At 32.0% G+C, this 18628-nt stretch overlaps 2 protein-coding genes across 3 annotated transcripts in view; both read left to right on the top strand.

Moving 5' to 3' along the window:
• Nucleotides 1-8833, top strand: part of LOC129914924 (alpha/beta hydrolase domain-containing protein 17B) — a 19471-nt gene extending 10638 nt beyond the window's left edge. Inside the window, exons 3-4 of the mRNA XM_055994375.1 lie at nt 8552-8684; nt 8750-8833. Coding sequence (XP_055850350.1) covers nt 8552-8684; nt 8750-8833 — 217 coding nt within the window. The remainder of the gene's footprint in view (nt 1-8551; nt 8685-8749) is intronic.
• LOC129913495 (probable inactive serine/threonine-protein kinase DDB_G0278909) lies at nt 8825-18628 on the top strand. Of its 2 annotated transcripts, XM_055992214.1 has the most exons (3): nt 8825-8900; nt 16176-16298; nt 16381-18628. In XM_055992214.1, exon 3 carries the CDS (start codon nt 16626-16628, stop codon nt 18420-18422), a length of 1797 nt encoding a protein of 598 aa, XP_055848189.1. In that variant the 5' UTR covers nt 8825-8900; nt 16176-16298; nt 16381-16625; the 3' UTR covers nt 18423-18628. The 2 variants fall into 2 exon arrangements, with proteins under 2 accessions (XP_055848189.1, XP_055848190.1); XM_055992215.1 differs by lacking the exon at nt 8825-8900 and having other exon boundaries at nt 16178-16298; nt 16384-18628.

Genomic DNA, 18628 nt, shown 5'->3' with positions numbered 1-18628 from the left:
ATGAGAGGATAAAACAGAGCTGGAAAAAGCGTTCTACATTCTTGTTGTGCGGCTGAAGAACGAATGTCTATACTTAACTGAACATGGCCATTCCTAGAAGCGCGAGTATTATGGTTGAAATATTTAAGAGGAGGAATACAGCTGGCTAACCTCGGGTTGATTTTCGTCCATAATAAAGAAGAAGATTCTTCTTAGCAGTAACTCGACTTTTAAAATTGAGATATATGTAATTTGCTTCGAAAACTCACGCAACTAGAATCGCTGTTTTGTGTATTGTTTCATACAATTTCAATGTTTGTAAAATTTTCTCTCAATACTGTGAATGAGGCATTAGTTTTCCATTCCAAAATCATGCTTGTTTATTCTATCGTATGGCTTTAAACACTTTTTACAAAATTTTTGTTCACCAAAACAACATTGACCATTAAAAATGCTCAAAAAGTTGAGCGGCAATTCCTAGAGTTGTCGAAATCGAATGATGCATATGTTAAAAAACAACTTAATTCAGCGCATAAGACAATAAAGGTGCGCCGCAATATTTTTCAAAACATAAATTTTCAGAAATGAATTCGCCAGTGGCGGATGGAATGAATACAATTTTGCAAACAATTATATTTTTTAAGATCATAGAACGGAATTAAGGGGGGGTTTCCATAGCATTTTAATGGAAGATGGTTGACTAATTGTTGTATTACTTTTGCAGTTTATAAGATAATCTTATGAAACTTACTTTTTTGAAAAGGTAATAAACGTACGAATATTTTTGCATCATTTAAATTTTAGAAACATTTCTTGTGCGATTTTTATAAGGGTCGTAAATGTTTTTTTTCCTGCAAATTTAGATTGAATCAGAATTTTGGTTGGGGCACCGTTGTTTATAAACTTTTTATTTATTTTTTTTTTGTTTTATAATGATCAAATGTGTTTTCATGCAGTACGCGAAACAGATTTTCTTTTTTTTTTTTCTTTATTAGAAAAAAACTTCGTTAATTTGTTGTAATTTCATGTTTTTTTACTCACTCTTCTTAGAATAACTTTACCGTTTATTAGTGTTTTTAGATGAAACAAAAAGAAAACAATAAAGGGAAATTAGGAGAATCCAATAATATTTCTAAAATTTAATTTGAAGTTAGTTTGAACGGTTAATTTGAAGGAAAGGTGTCAAAATGCACTTTTTTAGCATTTTAGTCGTGGGGCAAAGCGTGATTATTTTTTAAAATGTTTTTGTATTTTTTAATGAGAAGTTAATAAAGTTGTTCATGCAACCCGTTTGCCAAAAAAAAATATTTTTTTTATTTACACACTAAAAATTTGATTTTAATAAACCAATATTTGCATTCTGTTTTTGAGGAAAAGGCAGTCAAAGCATCCACAATTTATTTTTATTATATTTTTTCATTATATTTCAAATCAGTTTCAAAAAAAAAATATATACTTTTGTTCACAGTATTTTTAATATAAATTGTTGAAAAAGTGTCTATTTTAGCTTTTTTTACTTTGAAAATTCCATTGATCACGCACACATGCAAATTTAGTTCAAAAGAATGCCACGCATAAGCTGGCGCTGATGAACTCTTTTTTTCTGTTCTTTTCTATTTATTGAAAAAAAAACTTGCTCTTGCGCTCTCATTTTCTCGTTATATTTTGTTTTTGTTTTTTTGTGTTTACATAATCCTTTTTTTTTTTGTTTCCTATTTCCTCACTCAGGCAGGCAGAAATCATTCATGAAATTATGAAGATGCTGCAGAGAGTAGGTAGATAGTAGATATTTTTTGCAAGATCATTATCTTTTGTTTTCAAAAAGGGTTGTTTTGTTCTTGTTGACTCTTGGGTTTTTTCTAACAATTCATTTCGTGTTTATAATATCGCACCCGCGGTTGCGAGTTGACACTTTTGGGTTTTTTTTTTGGTGTCAGCGAAATTCTTTGCATTGTGTAATATTCACATTGCTCGTGCGGGGATATAGGTAAAGGATTAGATAAGTGGTATGCATTTGTTTGTGTGTAAAAATGTGTATTGACATTTGACATGTGCTTGTGCACAATGATTGATTTCCATATTTAGGTTGATTTCTGGGTTGTATTGTTTATTATACTACACTCGCGCGTGCGTGCGGGGTTATATAATATAAATATGTCGTTTTGTTTTTCATTGTCTTTGTTTATATGTTGCGGATTCGGTTTTTTTTTTGTAGGTTTGTAGGTATAATAGTTATATTTTCGCGGGGGAATGGGTAAAGGGTTATATAAGTGTATTTGTGGTTAGAATGCACTTGATGGTATTTATAGAAATAGTTTTGAATAGGTGAAGATGCTCAGTATGTTTCCTTAGCAAAAAAAAAGTTTTTAAAATTACACCTACTGAGGAAACAAGCAAAAAAGTAGCTAATGCCTATCTGAATTTATAAATAAAATATCAGTTTGAAAAAATAGATCATTTTTTTTTCAAAGTGGTGAGCTTGAAAATTATTTTTGAAAACTTTCCTAAACTTTGATTACATAATTGAAAAATTAATTTCAAGGTTTAAAAAAAAGTAACTTATAAGTTATTAATGCTGCCTTATTTTTGTTTAATAATAATGTTGGTATAGGTAAATAAAAAACAAAATCGATTCAGTTACGAACTGAGTTCATCGTATTGGTGACTCTAAAAAAATCTTTATTAAAAAGGTGTTGAAAGTAAATTGGATTGATATCGAGCTATCCTCAAACAACATACACATAAGAACCTAAACATTCTATATATTGTAAGTAAATACATTTCCATGTCAGCCGGCCCGCGCGTGTGCGAGACAAAAAATTTCTCAACGAAGAACAACTCAAAAGTGAGCAAGAACCTGAAAATCAATCCTTCTGCGCATCTACTCATATTTTTATACAAACTACACACAGGATACTGTCAAGTATATTATATCAATGCACCCATATAACACATCCTCTACCTGCTTCTCCGTTGAACAACTATAATTATTATTATAATGCAAAAAATTTCTCTGATACACAAAAAACTCAAATGCCATCCACAACAGCAACATGGAAACAAGTTTCTTTTTCATTTCAAAAATAAATAGGTATACACTCCAGAAATCTTTCATGAAAATATTGAATTTCAAACCAGTTTTCGTCCACAAACACCATATCCATATAAAGATCTATGTAGTATACCTATACCTACATCCATTTGCATGTCACCCCGCACGCGTGAGTGCGATGGCGATCTCACAAAGAGACAATGAATGAAAACCATAACCAACATCCTGAGAGTAAAAAACCAGAGAATTCGATGGCGAGAGAGCGAAACACATTCACTAATACACACAAATGCTTTTACATGAGATTTGACTTTGCTGAAAAAGGGAACCCAGTCTTAAGGGGCCCATTTAATTTTCGAAATTTTGATTTAAAGACGAAACCTAATGAAAAACCTTAATTTTTGCATCGAATGAACTTAAAATAATATTCACGATGATTGTCGATAAATTATTTCTTAAACATCGATTTTCATTTTTTTAATTTTTAAAGTTCATAACAATAGTTTGAGATTTCAATTTTAAAATACTTGGTGGTAACCCTGTTGGAAGGTACATATTTTGCTATTCTTTAAAATTGACATACATACATATGAGAGCACATAAAGGTAACCAAAAGCCTTGTCGTCTCTGGAGCAATTATTTATGTCAGTTCACCTTTCAAACTCTTCTTTGATTGTAGGTCAAGGGAATTTGTCAAAAAAAAAAAAAAAAAAAAAAAAATAGTATACTTCTTTTACCCTTTTGTCCGACTGAGTATCACTATCGTCATTCTTCTTGTTGTCAAAAGCTGAACTCAAGTAAAACTAAAAAAAGAAATAACATACAACAAGAACAACTCCATGTCTATTTGTTCTACGTTCTTCTTTAAATATTTTGATGATGATGATGACACTGCTGCAGTGTCTTTTCTTTCATCATTCGTCCTAATGAAGTAATTAAAGTCATTCCACAGATGCCTAGCTAGTTTATCCACATTACACCAAACAATCAACCCTCTTGGCTTTTATTTTAAGAGTATAAAAGTTTTGTCACATTCAAAATCGATTTTTTCGTCTTTCTCCAGCGCTCTTTCTGTGTATCTAGTTTTGTGTGAATTAAAATAGAACTCCAGGGCCAGTTTGTTTTGCAATTGGCACTCACTTATGCCTTATTGGAGGCCTTAATATTTATTCAAGTAATATAAAAAAAAAAGTCATCAGACTCAGACTGTGATTGTGCTAAGTACTATACTATAATAGGGCGAGCTAGAGAGTGTGCTCTTGTTGGGCGATTTTTATTTATTCTTCTTATTGTTGTTGTTGTTTAAAGAAAATAGACTTGGATTAATGTAACAAATTCCCATCATGTTGGATTGACATTATTTTCTTTTTCTTTTCTTTGTTTTGTCATTTTTTTTTTATGTAAAAAGGGAAGCAAAATTGATTTGATGAAACGAGGTAATAGAAGGTGAAAGACAAACTTTACCTATTTCATAAGCTATTCGTGTTTAGATGAAAGTTTCGTTTTTGTATCTGTTAAGTTTATTGAACTATCTCTCACATGTTTTTCTGTTTTTGATTAAATCACTTTAATCTGATTGAAAAATTTATTTGATTGAATGTGGAATTGAGGTTTTTGGTTGATTGACCTGGAATAGCTTGTATAGCCGGCATATAAAAAAGCAAAATCGATTGCCTCTTATCGAAACAAATATGTATGTTTGTTTATATGTATATTTCCGCCTGCATGGTTATGATGTGATGTTTTAAAAAAGGGAAAATACAATGACACAGATATAAAATAAAAATCTAAAACAAAACAAACAGAAAAAAAAACAAAGAAAACTTGTTAAAAGTGGGTTTGTGCTTGTCACTGATGTGTCCATTCATATAACATGATTCTTTTTCACCATAGAATAATATAAAGTGCACGTTTTTTTATGTATTTGTAAACACATTATAAGAAACACGAATACTGATAACGTTGCTCTCTGTCGTTTGTCTGTTTCATCAACAAGTTTTAATCGAAATAAAAAAAACAAAAGTATCTACAAATATTTTTTTTAGTAGAAAAGAATATAAACAATACACGATTTTTATGTTTCATAATATATAAAAAAAAAAATACACTTTCATTTTTTTAATTACAATTTATGAATGAATATTTCTTTGGGGGTTCAAGTGTACTCTTTCAGTGCATTCTTAAAGATTAATTGTATCTATTTATAGCCCCATATATACAAATACATACTCGTAAAGCTTAATTAATATCAAGTTGTAAATTATTTGATGAATTGCATTGCATTTTTTGCATTTTATTCAAGACTTGAGGTAGATGAACTCGGATTATAGTAAAAAAAAAATATACTTGATTTATTTATCAATAATATGTATATAATCTTTTGTATATTGCGCTTGATTGATTAAGTTAGGTTTTTTCATTTTAAGTTTTTCTTGAGTTTTATACATTGATAAAATACGGTTTCTTACTAATCACCAGTTTCTGACAAAGTCGCTGATGCAAGTTGTCTTTGTTATTATTATTTACTCCCCTCTGAATTTGTGAATGAAAGCCCCTAGTTACACACTTGCTTAGTCATTTCAATAAACTCGATGTCATCAGAAAAAGAGTTAACTAGGTGCTGCACACCATCTTGTCAGCCAAAAAAAATACAGCTGCATTATTGCGTCCTAGGCATATGATTGTTTCGAAAGTCAGAAAAGAAGAAATGCTACATTCGCTACCGTTGTTTCGGTCGTATAGCCACATTTCAGTTTGATAAGAGTACCAAAACCGAACATGATACGGTTAGCCTAATTTTTTAAACTTTGAAATCGATGAAAAGTTAGTCTGCATCGATATTAAAGTTTTAGGTCCCCAGGGGTGGAATCGACTTACTAGGTGATTGCGTTGACAGTCAAATTGTACTTTTTTTATGCCAAAAAGACAATGGTGATTATCCTTTTTCACAAATCGCCGTAGCTGAAACTTTTATAATTTAAAAGCCTGCAGTAGATTTTGGGAGTGGAGGCATAACCAAAACCGGGTTGAATGTAAGTGTTTGGGTTTTGCGTCCTGGTATACCACTTAAAAGTCAGGCAGTTTAATTGCACTCTATGAATGTAGAGGAGTTAAAAAATCCTTTTTTAAATTTTTGTGTAGAGGTTATAGCCACTTTAAGACTAGATGATGCCATGATCTAAAAAAAAATAGGTCCTAGACGTTACAAGACTCGGAATCGTCCTTGCCAGACGTTCCCGAAATGGTCAAAAAATAATTTTTGAAGTCGGAGGTGTAACCACTTGAGTACAAAAATACAAAAATCAGTCTAAAACGTTTCATTCGCCGCATGAAACCTGCAAGACGCCTTGAAATTCTAAAAAACAATTTTTTGGAGCTTTGGCGAACTTTGCCAGTGAAGTTGGGAAGCCAACAAAAAACAATTAACTACCTACTCAATTTTGTTTTTTCTACGAATACAATATAAAAATATAGTAATATGGGGGTACTCCACAAGAAATATTGACTACCTACATTGCACATATATGTATCTTGCAATATTTTATTTCAAGTTGAGGCTGAAGCTAAGATATTTTGGATACATTTTCACCTTCAGATCTAACGAAATTGTAAGTCTTGACGATCAATTGTACCTAGGATTAGTTAACTGTATGATGTGTCCCAAATTTAACCAACTCAAGTTAGGAATTTTTATTGAAAACCCATTTTTGGCAAACAAAAGTTATGAATATGATCTAATAAATATTGGGTCTAGATAACATATTTAGAAAAATTGAAATTCCTGAAATTCCACACACAGTAAAGCTAACTACAGAGGATTAAAATATTTTCAGATCTACCCAAGCTCCTACAATAGCTAGAAAGAGTTGACAATTTTCAACTATCTTAAAATGATTTATTGTCTGTTCGCAAGGTTAGTAGATTTTGCCTCAAAGTCTTATAATTTCATTACTTGACAATTGTCTAACAAATAAATTTTAGAAAATATTGTCAGGTTTGAAAACTTTCTCTTCACATGAAATGCAAAAAATGTTTTTCTTAAAAAAAAAAAATGGTTGATGGGTTGGCAGGCACTGTTAAGATTTAATTTCCTTTCTTTTTGGTGGACCCTAATTGTAAATTTTTTAAAAAGTTTTTCTTTGATTTTAGTCTGTATTATTTTCGAATCCTTTTAATATTTCGAAATCTTAGAGTCCCAAATGAAAAATAATTCCAAATAGACAGACGAAATTATTGTTGTTTGTGAAGTGAGAATTATAATTTGTTTGTTTAAAAAATTTCCTGCAAAATATTGTTTCAAGGAATTGCCGTTTTGTCAGCAATAAATTGTAAAATGTCTTGACCTTGCAACAACATCAAATTATGTCACAACTTCCCAATCAGCTATCAATAACTTGGAAGATACCAAACAATTTAATTTTATGATTGTGGTCTTACAATGACATTTCTTACAAAGTTGTAAGAAATTCAAACAGTTGTCAGATATATGTGACAATTTTAACTTAACACTACTTCTATGGAATCTAAAATGTATTTATTTTGTATTGTATTTAAAACAATGACGAGAAACTCTTTCTTTAAAATCTTAATAACTGTTTATTAGTAAAATCATTTAATTAAATCATTTTCACGATAACTCAAAATCCGCTATTTAAGTTTTTTAATATGAAATAAATCACATGAACATTACAATAACAACTATTCAGGGTAAGTTGATGAACACGTCATTCTTTATTTCTCAGAACCATATTATAAACTATAGATTTCTGAAAATTCTTCATGCATCACACATACGATTATATATTATGAGCAAGATAGATTACAAAGATTATATTTAAATTTAAATATTTCATAAGCACCTTACTTCTTAAATAAATTAACAAATCTAATTTGAGAATTTACTTAACCTTGAAAAAATGGGTGACCTTGATTGATCTCTTTCGCACAATTTGAACTCTGCAGAAATTTGGCCATTTATCTTGATAAACGATAATAAAATTAAATGAAAATAAATAAAATATAATTCAACCACCGTTTAAGATAAGTTAGCAAAAACAAAAACGGTTAAATGGACTTTGATTCCAAACACAATCTTAAGCTGATTATGTTGATAAAGGTGTATTACAAATTCATTATTTTTGTATTCAGCAAATTCAATGACCTCATAAAAGGTAAATACTTAGTTGATTGGCTTTTGTCTAATAATGACTAATGTTGTTTTGTGATTTTTCTATTCTTACGAGTATAGCAGAAATTAATTCAAAATGATTCAACAAGTTCTGTATCTGTAGTAATTTTTCCAGATACATAATAAGAATAAGTTTCAATTAAAAAAAAATGTAAATAAAATAATACCCGACCTCATATCCGTTTAAATTTTTTCCCTAAAATAGAACTTTTCATGATGTGGTTATACTTATCAAGGCACTGTTTGTTTATTTATTTATTTATTTAAAAACAATTTAACAAAATTTTTAAATTATTTTCTAACAATTCAATTTTTTTTTTTTCTCTTTTCAGTATTGATAAGGTCTCTAAAGTGAAATCTCCTGTACTTGTTATACATGGAACCCATGATGAAGTTATCGATTTTTCACATGGTATTGGAATCTATGAAAGATGCCCAAAAGCTGTTGAACCTTTATGGGTTGAGGTAAATTGTTGAATTTTGTTTAACTGTTAAAAGAAATTAAATTTATTTTTTCTTTTATTTTATAGGGCGCTGGTCATAATGATGTAGAATTACATTCGCAATATTTTGAAAGACTTAAAAAATTTCTTACCGTAGAACTAGTTAAATGACAATTAAAGAACTCAAACACTTCCACCACCGCTGGTGTTACAACGGAAGAGAATGATGAAAATGATGGTAAGTTTAACAATATAAAACAATTTACTTATGTGTAGAAAAAAATACAACATTATGTGTTATGTTTATGTTATTATAATAGTCTTTATCTCTTTATTATTCATTGTTTTTCTTGGGGGTTTTATTTAAAAGATTTATTTTCTGTTAAGAAAAGATTTAGTTAAGATTTTTATGTGAATCCGTTTTCTTTTTTGTTGCAACGATTTGTGTTGTATATAGTATATTTCAAAATATGTATGTCCAAAAAAACGGGATAAAATTTTACAAAACCTTCAAATCGATTGATTTTTGTACTCTGTATTGTTCTTTACATTCATGACTGCGTGAATGCTCGCACAGTGCGTTAGATATCGCTAAAACTGGCAGTTTTGATAACATATCTTCTTTATCTACATAAATACGTAAAGTTATACATATATCCTAATTAATACTACCAATTTAAATATTTAATTAAACAGTTATGAAGTTTGTACGAGTTAATCTTCTTATGGCTTGAGTTGTGATTAAGGGAATTAACAATAACGTTATAATTTTAGCAAAATTTGATGGGTTGGCAAACCTCATGTTATCTTTTGCTAGTTTTATCAGCAGCGAAAGTGATGCAAATTAAATAGGTAATAACAGTGGTCGGTAGCGAAAATAGAGCTTGAACCAAACCATACTTAAGCATTTTTGTGTGCTGATGCCGAATCCGAAGTCCAAATTTCACTTGCACTTCACGTTTTTGAAATATTTGAATATTAACAGGTCGAAAACGCGTTTTTTGGTACTTTTGGCGTCAAGTTACATCACCGTTAAATTCAAAAAATCATATTTTATCGTCTTAAGTATATATTTTTTTTTCTAATTTATTTTTTTTTTTCTAAAAAATTGTTGATATAGCAATTTATGATATCTTTAATTCCATTTTTCGACTCCTGATTTTGATAAAAAAAAAGGAAAATATTACTGAAAATATATATTTAAGATCAAACATAAAAAAAAAATTAGTTTTTGAGACTTTATAGCGAAAATAGTGATGGGTAGAGCTCAAAAACAAGACGTGCTATAATAAATATGTAAACAGTTTTGAATTCAGAACACTCAAGTTAATTAAAATCACGTTACCTACAGCCCGCCTTTTTTTTTGCCGACCAGCTTAATCGGATTAGACAAAAATAGAAAAGTTACTTAAAATGGTGATACCTTAGTTCGTAGATTTGGGCCTTAGCCAACAAGTTTCTCTAACCAATGCTGTTTTAGGTTAGTTATTTGCATTAACGATCACCAAATTAGTTAATATCTTTTCCAATTTTCGTGCCGGATAATTTTTGTTCAATCAACTAAGTGGGTTGACAGTCATATTGCACAATTTTGTTGTTGCTTAATAGGATGTAGGGTATGAAAAAAGTAAAACTTGACTGTCAACTATCAGATAACATCTAAGCCGACTGAAGCTAACTCAGTCCTATTTTTTTTTTTTGGGTATTTTTGTTGTTTTTGTTCAGCAATATGGTTCGTTGGTACATCTCCTCCGTTAATCTTTTTTGAAGACGCTTCTAGACGGTCCCAACAATTAATTTAATTATTTATATTTAACAACTTCACTGTCCAATGAATCATTTGTGATTCATGAATTGTATTTTTCCCATGTTTCCTACGTTCATGAATCATATATGATTCAACATTATTACTAAACGAATATTATTCTACGTCCCTATATAAACTTGTAAAAAAACATCTCTACGTTCTTGCTTGAAAAAAAAACATCAATATCACGTCCTATGAATCACATTTGAACATAAACTATTTTTTGTACCGCGTTTACAGCGTCCATGAAGCAATTGTGATTCATGAACATGTATTTTTAACAACGGATATATTATATACAAAAAATCAGATAAATAATTTTAATATCCTTTTGTAGGTTTATACAGTCCCTAAATACAGCTGTGTTCAAAATAATAGTAGTGCCTGCAACAAAATAACATTTTTTATATTTACGGTGCTTCTATGGTTAAAAATTTAATTTCTTTGATGTCAAAGTTTGTAACGGTCAATTACTAATAAATGTATCGTAATTTTAAAATGAAAAAAAGGTGCCAAATAATTTTTCATTGATTTTTGGTTGTTCTTTCGAATTTGACCTGTTCAAAATAATAGTAGTTAAAGTTATTTTTTAAGAATTTAAGAGCGGTTTATAACTTAGAATATTTATTTTTGGTTTAAAAGTAAGTACTCATATAATTTGAATAATTTTTCAACAAAAAACGATTTGTTTCGGTTTTAATCTATTTAAAGTTCGAAGAGCAAAACACTGCAGTTCGGATAAAGGAAACTTATACGAAAGCTGCTTGAAGAAGGGAAAACCTACTTGGAAATTCAAGTTTATATTAGGATGCTCCCCTACAATGGTAGCCTATGCAATAAAGTCAACGAAAGACCCGAAACGCGCGGTAAAAAAAGAAAAAAGACCGCCGTAGATGACAGGCGTATTGTCCCGACGAGGAAAGTTGAGCCTTCTGCATCGTTGTTTCACATCCAGAAGGCTTTAAGCCTGGATTGCAGTGCAGTGCACATTCGGAGGCGAATGTTAGACACTAATTTGTACGCTTGAAACCCACGAAAAGTTCCGCTCTTAACAAAGAAATATGTTAAAATACTAAAATTTTCGACCCTCCATGTTAAACTGTTTTCGTCGTATACTTTGGAACTTAATCCGTATTGGGTGGACGTCGGACGTATTGTGGAGATCCAGTACCACCAAAAGGGACAAATATGCTGTCATCAGTAAACAATATGTTACGCCATTACTTTGCTGGCCAGTTTATGTGGTCTTTTACAAACTGGATACGCTTTTTAACATGTTTCGCTGAACTTTTCGTGGACTTCAAGCGTACAAATTAGTGTCTAACATTCGCCTCCGAATGTGCACTGCACTGCAATCCAGGCTTAAAGCCTTCTGGATGTGAAACAACGATGCAGAAGGCTCAACTTTCCTCGTCGGGACAATACGCCTGTCATCTACGGCGGTCTTTTTTCTTTTTTTACCGCGCGTTTCGGGTCTTTCGTTGACTTTATTGCATAGGCTACCATTGTAGGGGAGCATCCTAATATAAACTTGAATTTCCAAGTAGGTTTTCCCTTCTTCAAGCAGCTTTCGTATAAGTTTCCTTTATCCGAACTGCAGTGTTTTGCTCTTCGAACTTTAAATAGATTAAAACCGAAACAAATCGTTTTTTGTTGAAAAATTATTCAAATTATATGAGTACTTACTTTTAAACCAAAAATAAATATTCTAAGTTATAAACCGCTCTTAAATTCTTAAAAAATAACTTTAACTACTATTATTTTGAACAGGTCAAATTCGAAAGAACAACCAAAAATCAATGAAAAATTATTTGGCACCTTCTTTTTCATTTTAAAATTACGATACATTTATTAGTAATTGACCGTTACAAACTTTGACATCAAAGAAATTAAATTTTTAACCATAGAAGCACCGTAAATATAACAAATGTTATTTTGTTGCAGGCACTACTATTATTTTGAACACAACTGTATGACTGCAGTAAAAATTGAAATATATTTAAGAAAACTCATTTTTCCTCAATGAGATTTTTTTGTATATTCTAATGAGTAAATTAATTTAAAACGAACAAGAAAATATAAAAAAAATTAAATAACAATGAACAAGGATTAAAATTATTTGCACTTTTGTGTGCGGCGTTAAAGCATGTTAAGAATTATGCAATACCGTCTTTACCATAAGGGCACACGGGGCCCGTGCCCAGGGCCCCCATTCTCAGGGGGCCCTGAAGGAACGAAAATTTCTCCCACACATTAATTCTCAAAACATTTTTGTCGGGCAGACCATCTACCAAAAAATTTTATTTTTTATATGTCAACCAAACAAAGCTTTTTCTACACCTATACCAACATAACCCATATGATTTCAAGGTAGTTTTTAACGCTGATTCCAATGATCAATCTGACCATCCCTGAAAAGTAATGTACCTATTCATGTTGATCTGACACAAATATCTGAAGTGTAGTTTTTCAATTTTTTAAAATCTGCACCTTATCTTCAAATCAGGAAAATTAGGACTTGCGGATATGAGATTTTTTAAATTTTCGACATAAGTTATAGAATATCCAAACAAAGATAGAAACCAAAAATTAGCCTATTAGCACTAATTCCAAGATTGTACCTAGATGTTTTTTGGTGCATATCCCAAAATTTCCCCTTTTCTCAAAAATACCATTTTGTCATAGATATGAATGTTTTTTTGCATTGCATTGTTTTGATTTTTAATGATAATGGATATAAAAACCTTCATGCTAAATTTGGTTCCGCTAACTTTTAAGGGTTTTTCGGTAGTAAGTTAGCAACTGTTATAATAATACGGGTTTACAGATGAAAAACAGGTATAACTTTTTTCAGAGACATCAGATTGCCTTAATTTTAAATTTTTTAGAATCAGCATTAAAAAATACCTTGATATCATGTATCATTATGTGTATATAATACCATCCGCCATTTCGCGCTTTGTCCTTGAAAATCGCGAGTTGCGGACATGAGATGTTTCTAGATTTTTGAGGTATGTCATAGAATGCCAAAACGAAGGTATTGGGCAAAAAAAATTTCTATTAGTATTCATTCGTAGGTTAAACCCTTATTTGACTGGATTAATAGACGATCGTTTTTGGTCAATAATCATATTTGATGCATAGGACGTGTTCATATGATATGAACACTTACTACGTCCATGAATCATATGTAAACACAAAGTAAAACTTTTTTTTTAACAAAGCAACAAAATTATTAATGGTAAAAAAAGCATTTTGCCTCATATCTGAGTCAGTCGCAATACTTTCTACCACAAAAGAAGTTTGGACGTAGAGAACATTTTGAATCAATTTATGTAGGGACGTAGTATATTTTTCATATTTATGATCATATATGATTCATGGACGCTGGAAATACGGTGCAGAAAACTTCTATGTATCAAATGTTATTCATGGGACGTAAAGAAAATGCCTGTCTTTCTGACACAAAATTATGAACGTAGCTACTTTATTTTACCAGTTTGCATAGGGACAGTGAAGTTGTTAATATACACTTAAGAGCAAAAAAACGGAATCAAATAAATTATTTATATTAAAAACAAAAATTGCAATGGATAAAATAATGTTTCTTCAAGTCTCATGGTCTCATTTAAAAGATTGAATTTTTTACTTTGAATTGTTGGTAAAAACATAAAAATGCATACGATAGTATCATCGCTATCTGTCAATAAACTGCACTTCTTTTTTTTATAAATGTTAAATTTTCTTGATACTCGCTGGTTCAATTTCAGTCTTTTTTTCCTAACGTTACTATTGACGTTGTCTGTCAATAAATGGCACTTTTTTTTTTTTTAATGTTGAATTTTACAGATACTCTCTGTTTCAATTTTAGTCTTTCTTTTCTTACATACTTCATTTATGTTCATTGGATCTTTATAAAGTGAACGGCTTTTTTAATTCTTAGCATTAATTTAAAGCTTTTGTTTCAAGCTTTTTAATGGTACAATTGACATTCATGTATGTCAATTACATCCTGACCAATTATCGTTTTTACAGAACTAAAATTCTGATTCCATTTTTTTGCTCCTAAGTGTATTTTCTTTCTTAATTACTTTAATTCTCTCATGCCTTTGAAATTTTAAATGAACTGAAATAAAAAACTTTCTGTGTCCCAGGAATCTTCTTAACATTCTGAAGTTTTAGTAGATGATGGCAAAATAATCTTTATTAAAATTGATAAATTAATTACAAATTTGCTAACCAACATCAAAAACAATTGTAAATTTGCACTTGTAACACTTATGTATATTGTACTTTTAAGTATAAACAAATCAATTACAAAAAAGAAGCTGCACAACGCAAGGCTCTACATAAAAAAACTAAAATTGACAAGTAAAATGCCGAACGAAATATGAAATTAAAAAAATTACAACAAATTATTCATATGCTTGGAACTTTTTGTTCCCTTCCCCTCGAATAGGAGCTTGTATTTCGGGCTGACATCCTCCATATCAGTTCGTCTGTTTATGTTATTGTAATCATTAATGATAACCAATTTATCAATGTTAATAAAGATTCCTTTGCCATCACCTGATCATTTTCATAGACATGAAGGAAACATTCTGACAAAAACATAATTGTTTTATTTGACCTGAAATCCCTTAAATAACATATAAAATATACCGTTATTTTCGCCATGATCTGAATATTTGAAAGCCAAACATAACTTTGCTTCAACTAGTTAGTGACCTTCGTTTGGTATCGGAACTCCCAGATATCCATAGTAGAGGATATTGTCGGTCACCGTAATATTATGTTCAATCTGGTTTTAAACGCTGTTGATTGACCTGAAAAGAATTTCAAATTTATTAGCTTAGAAACTGTGTGTTTTTTTTTTCTAAAAACCTAATATAGAAACTGTGTCCTATGTACGCATCTACGTCATTATCGAGGAAATATAGTGATCAGTTAAAGCTTATAAAGAATATATCGAGGCCGTCCCAGTTGGCGATCTCGTAATTCCAAACCTCGAGCCCTAGCATAACTGCTCGACTTCCAAGATTAAACAATACAAAAATAAAATTTTTTGAGCCTCATATATGTACATAACAGAATCCCCCCATTTCACAAATGAGCACGTTCGGGAAACTTCGGGGACAGTCGCGAAACTTGACAAACTTTTTAATCCCTGACGCTTTTAAAAATGCCCTTCATCATATCTTTAATACACTCATTCAAACATTTCATAACAATTTTAACTAAACAAATTTCGGTTTAAATTTTTGTTAATATTATTTTTGTTCAATAATTTACAATATTTTTTGTTTTATTTTTCAAGAGCTACTTTCTACTTCAAATTGAAGCGGATTACTTATGGAAGTCTATGTATCTTGAGATCTTGTATCATATTTATCATTTTTTCTTGTTAAATTTTTTGTTGTAAGGGTAGATAAAAATGAATTTCTAAACAGCTCTCAAAAGTTTTTTATTTTTTGTAAAAAAGAGAGAAATTTCAGAAACATTAAAATCGTTTCACTTAAATTAAAAATGCTCGAATAAGGTCTAATTCAATTCATTGAAAATGTAGCATTTATAAGAATTTATAAGTTAATCCATAACGTTGCAATCATTGTGCTGTAAATAATTAGTATGCTCTCATCAAATTAAACCAAAAACCTTAAACTAATATAAATATTCAATTTCTTTTTTGTTTTCATTATCAAGCAGCGGCTTCATCATCTAGTTCCGTTTCAACAAAAGCTCTCGCTGAAAAATTCCTCTAGCATAAAGGGTCCGGCTCTTGTGCCAATAACGCAGCACCGTACCTTTCTCTTAAAAGCGCCTCTAATGGTAAGATTTATTAAAGTAAAAAACTTTAAACTTCATGATTATAATTTATATAATACCAAAATCCAACCATCCAACAAAATAGCAGCTGCTCGATTGGAAAGGGCCGAGAGCCAAGGACATCGTTTATCATCATATGCGTCTTCCCCATTGCACAATAAATTCTCCTCATCGCCATCAACAAATAATAATCCGAAGCAGCGAACTTCAGCGGAGCAACTTACCATAAGTAACACTAGCAATCATCTCGATGAATCATCATCCCTATCCCCACACCATATTAGTAGTAGTAGTAAAATTTATCATCCCGCTCGATTTAGCAGTAGCAGTATGACTACTTCACCAACGAACAATAACACTTGTACCAACAACCATCAAAAGCCAATGGAATGCATTCCAAAATGTTCATGCAGTAATTCTTCCGGAGGCATTGGCAGCGGCGGCGGCAACCATAGCATCGGACCACGTTATAGCTCTTTAAAATCACTCAAGCTAAACAATACACCTAATGGACCTATTGTTGGAGGTGGTTTCGAGAGAAAAGCCTCATCGACGACGGTGAAAAAACTCAGTTGCGATGCTACCACAAGTCCTGGTCGAATTCATTCAAAAGATACCGACATGACAGCTCTCAATGAGCTGCGAAAGAAATCTGACGAGTTGATAAAACTGGCCACTGGTCGTTCGATTCCAAGTCCGCGTAGAGTTGTGGCCACACGAAATGCAGCCACAAGTCCAAATTTGGACATGCGTAAACTTGGTCTCACCGAAAGAAAGCCAAAAGAAGTAGTGGCTGCTGCTGCAGTACCCACAACCACCACAAACAACAGCCAAAAAATGGCCCTAGAGAAGTCAAATTCTTTAGGTGAATCCAAGCCGACAAAACAATTACGCACCACAAGAAGCTTATCACCACGTCCTCCGGTGCGTCACCAACAAGCCATTATTGTATCCGACGAAAATGATATTGTGTCGGTAAAGGTTTCACCCAATGAAGATTTCGAACTGGAGAATGGCCTATCGACAAGGATGGCTGAGCTAAGTGTCCGCGCAATGAGCGGCGAAATTAAAGGAGCCACAAACACTGGAGGCGGAGTAGTTAAGAAAAAGCACAAAACATCAAAGAGTGAACAAACCTCGCCGAATATAGCCGACTTTGACACAAAATTCTCGTACAATCAAACCAATAACAAGAGCACCGGATGCCTTGTTTATGTGCCATCAGATCCGTGGCTCAAAATGTCCGATCTCGAAGAGTGTAAAGTTAATTCGCTGCACAAAAGATCAAAAAATCTTCAGAAAATGTCTAAAGAGACACGGTCATTGAGTCGAAGCAAAATAGAACCGCTTCCTAGTGACCCATGGATTTGGCGAAAGCCACCAGACTCGGCCAATGGAGGGCCAAGAACAACAAGCAATATAAAGAAATCGCCTAAAAAAGAAGTTTTCCGCCAGGCCAAGTCATTCTCGGCCACCAAATTCGAATTGGGCGGTGGTGAAAATACCAAAAGTCACCGCCCCAAATTGCAGCGCTGCAAATCGCCGCTGTTTATTGAAGACGATTTCCTACCACCTCCAATGTCGGCTCCTTCTTCGCCGTTTCTAAAAGCACCCGAGAGTCAGTTCTCGCCACCGCCTCCACCATTTACTGCCACTCCACCACCACCGGTACCGCCGCACTATGTATGCAATAATTCTCCAGTAACCTCGCCGGCTCGCACTAAGCCGACTGTCGTTGAGACTCAGCAACAACAACAACAACAGCAACAACCTCAGCAAGCTCAACGTAGTTTTCTCGATGTTGTCAACCCGAATCTGCTGCAGGCGCGTCACAGTTTCTCCTCAATATCGCAGCGGGATGATGAGCTGCAACTGAACATTCGACGACTATCAGAGCAAATGCGCAAAACTCAGGCGGGCAGCGCTGCTGTTATCACCACCACTGCCACTGGGGCTGACTTCAGTGACTATCTTAGACAATTTCGCTGCAGTGAAGCGAAAAAAGCCGCCGCCGCAGCACAATTCCAGCAACAACAACAACAACCATCACAACAGCCGCCCCTCCATCATCCATCGCCAAAAGTCACACAAAACAATCTCGATTCAATGTTGGAAACTACTTGTTGAAAAAAACGTACTTCAATTTGCACCTTTCAGATCTCTTCATCCCCATTTTGTATCCCATAATTTTTTCTCTATATATTATAATCCACACGAAGACACACACCGGATGAGTGTGTTAATCGTGATGGAAATGTTGTAAACAAATTTAAAAGATAATAATTCTCCTTGAAAACATTAAAACATAAAAACAACATTTAAAAAAAAAATAA

The sequence above is a fragment of the Episyrphus balteatus genome, chromosome 3 (assembly GCF_945859705.1).
Source record: "Episyrphus balteatus chromosome 3, idEpiBalt1.1, whole genome shotgun sequence".
NCBI classification, from domain to species: Eukaryota; Metazoa; Arthropoda; class Insecta; order Diptera; family Syrphidae; genus Episyrphus; species Episyrphus balteatus.
The sequence above is the reverse complement of the archived record's forward strand: the minus strand, read 5'-3'. Positions and strand labels throughout refer to the sequence as shown.